This window comes from Sapajus apella, unplaced genomic scaffold (genome assembly GCF_009761245.1).
Source record: "Sapajus apella isolate SASKATOON/1434 unplaced genomic scaffold, GSC_monkey_1.0 scaffold14, whole genome shotgun sequence".
Classification (NCBI taxonomy): Eukaryota; Metazoa; Chordata; class Mammalia; order Primates; family Cebidae; genus Sapajus; species Sapajus apella.
Window position 1 is genome coordinate 3,278,274 of NW_022436954.1, and position 6,033 is coordinate 3,284,306.

The 6,033-nt window shown below is 53.4% G+C and overlaps 1 protein-coding gene across 7 annotated transcripts in view; it reads left to right on the forward strand.

The window, feature by feature from the left end:
* The first annotated feature begins 1,216 nt into the window (after positions 1-1,216).
* Positions 1,217-6,033, forward strand: part of CHKA (choline kinase alpha) — a 67,593-nt gene continuing 62,776 nt past the window's right edge. For 4 of the 7 annotated variants that reach the window (XR_004270256.1, XM_032282617.1, XM_032282618.1 and 1 more), the window contains exon 1: positions 1,248-1,784. Coding sequence is in view for 6 of the 7 variants with exons in the window: in XM_032282617.1 (XP_032138508.1) it covers positions 1,444-1,784 (341 nt within the window). In the remaining variant the exon portion in view is untranslated. Of the gene's footprint in view, positions 1,785-6,033 lie in introns of all 7 variants that reach the window. The other 3 variants (XM_032282620.1, XM_032282621.1, XM_032282622.1) reach the window with 1 other exon arrangement.

Genomic DNA, 6,033 nt, shown 5'->3' on the forward strand with positions numbered 1-6,033 from the left:
ACCATTCTTCTTGGGGCAAGTTCAGCCAAGTACACACTCTAAAAGATTTTTGCTTCTGGCAGACTGTGAACTCCCTGCATGGAAGCCATTTCCTGTGCGCCAGGCACTGGATTTCCTAAGCCTCTGGCAGCCCAGGAAACCTCGTTTCAGCTCATGTCCCATAAAATGGGGTCCGTAATTTTCATATTTATCTGTACCTCACTTCCAGGAAGGACAAAAGCAGCAGGGCAAAGAGCAGTGAGGAACATGGGGCAGTGTGTGGCAAATGGGAGCAGGGGCCCTTGCCCCCCTACCCCGGCAAAGGTGTATTAATCACGGTCACAAGGCTGTTTCCTGAGGGGGACGGGGAGGAAGGTGACAGCGTCCACAACGCCAGCAGCCCCGTGGCACGCACCTTTGGCCTGTGCTCTGCGCAGTAGCGGCAGCTCAGTGGCGGGGATGATGCCCCTCCCTCGCCGGTCCCTGGGCCTCCAGCCCTGAACGTCTAGGCCCGAGCATCCTCAGCACCACGGACAGGGAAACTGAGGCTGCAGGGGGCGTGCAGAGGGCTGGGTCTGGGTAGCCGGCGCGCAGTCCGGCCCAGCCTGGCCCACCGTGTGGCCTGGAGTCCGTCACCTCTTCCCTCCTTCGGGCCTCGGTTTCTTAGTAATTCCTCGGGCTCAGCGTTTGACGGGCGAGAACGCGCCTTGCACAGCGCTGGGAAATGTTACAAAATCACATCCACTGAGCCCCAGGAGGCGGCGGCTCGCCCAAGGTCACGCGGAGAGGGCCGTAGCCTCCAGACACGTTTCCTCCTGTCCCTGCCAGGCCCGGCCTCTGATGTCAAGGGGCTTCCGAGGGATCCAGGGAAACTTTCAGCTCCCAAAGCCAACCCCGGTGTCCTCCGAGGCTTTGGAGCCTCCCCTGCTCTGCCCAGTGCGGCTCCGTTCCACCCCGGAGCTGCTCTGCCGGCGCCCCCCGCGCCTCGCTCCCCCTCTCCTCCTTCCCTGCGACCGGGGGCGCCCCCTCCACGCCCCGCCCCCTCCGCCCAGGCTCCGCTCCCTGAGGCCGCAGCGCTCCAGGAGGGGGCGGCGCCGCAGCCAATGGGGAGGCGGCGTGGCGGGGGCGGCGGCGGTTGTGATGCGCCGGGCCGGCGGACGGCGGCCAATGAGCGGCGAGCGCGAGGGCGGGCTGTGACGCGGCTGGCGCTCCTCGTGCGGCGGCCGCAGTAGAGCTAGCGCAGCAAACAGCAGCACGTCCCCGCGCCACAGCCGCCGCAGCCGCAGCCGCAGCCGCCCCGCGCGCCCAACCGCCGCGGCCCGCCGTCCCCCGCCCCGCCGGCCGGCCAGTCAGAGAGCGGCGAGCGGCCTCCCGCCTGGCCCCCAGAAGCGGGCGTTCGGCCGGACCCTGAGCCTCGTCCTCTCGCGCTGCGGCCGCCCGCGCCTCGTCGGCCGCCTGTCCGGCATGAAAACCAAGTTCTGCACCGGGGGCGAGGCGGAGCCCTCACCGCTCGGGCTGCTGCTGAGCTGCGGCAGCGGCAGCGCGGCCCCGGCGCCCGGCGTGGGGCAGCAGCGCGACGCCCCCGGCGACCTCGAGTCCAAGCAGCTGGGCGGCCGGCAGCCGCCGCTCGCGCTGCCCCCGCCGCCGCCGCCGCCGCCGCTGCCGCTGCCCCCGCCGCCCCCGCCGCCGGCCGACGAGCAGCCGGAGCCCCGGACGCGGCGCAGGGCCTATCTGTGGTGCAAAGAGTTCCTGCCCGGCGCCTGGCGGGGCCTCCGCGAGGACCAGTTCCACATCAGTGTCATCAGGTCGGTGGCGGCGGGGCGGGGGGCCACGGGCCGGTCAGGTGACGCGGGGCGGGGCCGGGGCCGGGGCCGGGGCCGGGGACCGCAGCCGGCGAAAGCCCTCCTTTCCCCAGCCCTCGGGACATCCCGGCGCAGCGGTCCGCGGCCGCCGCAGGCCGTGCGCTGGCAGGCTTTTGTAAAAACGTCGGTTTCAGGAGAAAAGGGGTGTATTCTGGGAGAACAATGCCGTCCTATCACGAAGTGCGTGCGGTGCTGAAGCTTAATGGGTCTAGAAAGTCTGCGGCTTAGGGCCTTGGATGAAGGTGGGGTGTTGTGTCTGGCTTTAAAAACAGGATCACTTTTAAAACTTGTTTCTGCTGCTTTCTCGAGTTCGAGATCTGATGTTTTTCCCGTCTGAAGGAGTCATTTGTTAGTGGAGGAGTAGCATTGTCTCATTCCGTGAGAGACTGTTGAGACATCATATAGCTGTTAGTAGACAAAGGTGGGAGGCGTGGCTCCTAAGAGTAAGGTAGAAATATTTTTTCCTTTGTTTTTTTTTTTTTTCGGACGGAATCTTGCTCTGTCCCCAAGCTGGAGTGCAGTGGCGCGGTCTCTGCTCACTGTAACCTCCGCCTCAGCCACCTGAGTACCTGGGATTACAGGCACCTGCCACCACTCCCGGCTAATTTTTTGTATTTTTAGTAGAGAAGGGTTTCACCATATTGGCCAGGCTGGTCTCGAATTCCTGACCTTTTGATCCACCCTCCTCGGCCTGCCAAAGTGCTGGGAATACGGGCGTGAGCCACCGCGCCCGTCCATTTTTTCCTTTTTAAAAACCTGATAATATTTCATCTTAAATTTGAATTACAGAAGTACATGTGTAGTTATTCAAACTTAACAGAAAAATATAAATACCCCTTTTTTTCACCAGTCTGCTCCCAAGAGATAGCCATTCAACGTAGTGTGTGTACCCTTCTATTGAGAAGTTTAAGAATGTCTTTCCAGCGGCACTGTGACTCAGGCCTGTAATCCCAACACTTTGGGAGGCCGAGGCATGCAGATCACTTGAGGCCAGGAGTTTGAGACCAGCCTGGCCAACATGGTGAACCCCATCTCTACAAAAAATACAAGAATTAGCCTGGGCTACATGCCTGTAGTCCCAGCTACTCAGGAGGCTGAGGCAGGAGAATTGCTTGAACCCAGGAGGTGGAGGTTGCAGTGAGGAAAGATCTGTGCTATTGCACTCCATCCTGGGCCACAGAGTGAGACTCTGTCTCAAAAAAACAAAAACAAAAACAAAACAAAATACCGAAAAAATGTATTCCATCATTTTCTGGCAATTTTCTTTGAACTGGCTGACCAAGTTGTGTGCAGTATCTAAGAACTTGCTGGCTGGCTGCCAACAGTAATCCCCAAATCCAGTTTTGGTCATTTGATTCCTTTTCCGGGCCCACTGTCTTTCACCAGAGCTGCCAATGCAGCAAAATTCACTCTTTGAGCTTCACTTCCTCTTTGTGCTTCAGCCCCTCTGACAGTCATGCTTAAGAGCTAAGAGTGAGATTTAAAAGGCAGTTGGTAAGGAAACAGAAAAGAAAACCAAAGGTGTTTAGATAATCCCTGAATTGCTTAATGACACTTAAAAAATATGCAGCTTTCTCCAAGGTTTACGTTAATCCACTTTTAGTTAGGCCTGAAAATTCTCAACTAGAAGGGCGATCATTCTAGGCCATGTACTCGTCAGTCTGTGAAGTGAAAAACCTAGAGGAGAAGTGACACCTGAAGTCAGTGGCCGTTTACTGCCTTCAAAGCCTGACTTCCAGGTCTCTGGTGTCCCCCTCTCCTGCACCAGTGCTCTAGCCTGCGGCCTGTGAAAATGTTTGGATACCCTAGATCCAGCCCTAAGACATTTTCATGGCCTTCTCCAGGGAGAGTCACTCTTTGGTTAAACTTTTGCATTTTGCTCAAACCACATATTAAATGCTGAGGATGTCTTTTCTCCAGGAGTTAGTAGTCTTGGAAAACACAGCTTTCCTTTTGGTTTGGATGATCTTTTTACATAATGTGGCAAGAGTATACACTATTTCAGTCCTGTGTTCTGGAAGAATTGTAGAAGAGAAATGTAGTTATGGAATAATTTTAATAAGGAGAAAAAAGATGATTTAGGACATGAGAAAGTGATGTCCAGCTTTTAAAAAAGACAAGGGCATTTGGAGGTTGAGAGGAGAGGAATTCACTTGGTTGAAATTCAGTGATTCTTTGTAGGCAGTTGCAGTTATTATGTCTCCAGCTCTCAAATTTTATTGACGTTTCCCAATCTGATTCTGGGGTGTGTGTTTGTTTGTGTGTGTGTGTGTGTGTGTGTGTGTGTGTGTGTGTGTGTGTATGTTTTTCTGAGAGAAGGTCTCACTCTGTTACACAGGCTGGAATGCAGTGGTGTGATGGCAGCTTCCTACAGCTTCAACTTCCCAGGCTCTGGTGACCCTCCCACCTTAGCCTCCCGAGTAGCTGGGACTACTACAGGCACACACTGCCACTCCTGGCTAATTTTTGTAGAGATGGGGTTTTGCCATGTTGCCCAGTCTGGTCTTGAACTCCTGGGCTCAAGCAGTCCTGCTTCAGCCTTCCAAAGTGCCAGGATTATAGATGTGAGCCACCACACCTGGCTGCAATCTGTTTCTGGAGCTCCATGTTTCACTGAGTGCCAGTGCATCTGCAGGAGTTTATCAGATTTCACCACCTCAACTCAGTGCATTCAACCTATTCCAGATTTAACCCTTTGGCTCCTCTCCGCCCAGGAATGTGTTTCTGCTTTCTCTCTGCGTTTGTAACAGCAGCCTGGCTAGAGCCCCAGCATCATTTCTAACTCTGTATTCCCCCAGAAATCCCTTTTCTGCACGCAGTGGTAACTCAGACCTGATGAACTTTTTGTATCTCCTACCTTCTGCCTGCTCCCTTTGCTGTCCTTGCTTAGACGCTGTAACAGGAGGTGGTTGTGCATCTTCTTGCCTTTTGTGGGTTCCTCCTAATTCATTCTATATCCTGTTGCTGTGGATTTTTCAAATATTGGAAAATAAAATCCAAACTTGTTTGCATGGTCTAAACTTGAGTCCTAGCCTACCTTTTTATTTTATTTATTTATTTTTTTGAGATGGAGTTTTGCTCTGTCACCTAGGCTGGAGTGCAGTGGTCCAATCTCAGCTCAATGCATCCTCCACCTCCTAGGTTCAAGCGATTCTCCTGCCTCAGCCTCCTGAGTAGCTGGGATTACAGGTGCGCAGCACCATGCCCAGCTAATTTTTGTATTTTTAGTAGAGATGGGGTTTCACCATGTTGGTCAGGCTGGTCTTGAGCTCCTGACCTCAGGTGATCTGCCTGCCTCGGCCTTCCAAAGTGCTGGGATTACAGACTTGAGGCTCACACCCTGCCTGGCCTAACTTTTTAGACTGGTTCTTTTTGTTGTTACTGTTTTAAAATCACTCCTTCCCCCGAACCACAGCAACTAACATTGAGCTAGTTGCACTGGACCCTGCATTTTCTGAATGAGCTTTGTGTTTTCAGTTACCAGGCCTTTCTTTGCCCCTACCCTCTGCTTGGCAGCCTTTCCCCTGGTGTCTCCTTTTAAAATTCCTCCTTCAAGTCTTAACTCAGAAAGAACCAGACATAATGAGTTTCTTTCCCATCTATGTCTCCTTAGCACTTTGGGCCTTGTTAATTATCACAACCCTTAATAGTTTGTGTGTGTTTATTCATTCCATTCTCTTGTTAGATTGAATTCCTAGAGGGCATTTCATATTCAACTTTGTATCTCTAGCACTAGAATAGTACTTGAGATACAGGCACTGGATAAGTGTAGAAATTACATATAAGAACAGAAATAATTTTCAGTTTCATTTTTCAAGATAAAATTTTATTTACACTTTTTTTTTTTTTTTTTTTTTTGAGACGGAGTTTCGCTCTTGTTACCCAGGCTGGAGTGCAATGGCGCGATCTCGGCTCACCGCAACCTCTGCCTCCCGGGTTCAGGCAATTCTCCTGCCTCAGCCTCCTGAGTTGCTGGGATTACAGGCACGCGCCACCATGCCCAGCTAATTTTTTGTAGTTTTAGTAGAGACGGGGTTTCACCATGTTGACCAGGATGGTCTCGATCTCTTGACCTCGTGATCCACCCGCCTTGGCCTCCTACAGTGCTGGGATTACAGGCTTGAGCCACCGCGCCCGGCCTACACTTTGTTTTTACTGGAAAGTTTGGTTCCTTAGGTGGCTGGCTTGCTGG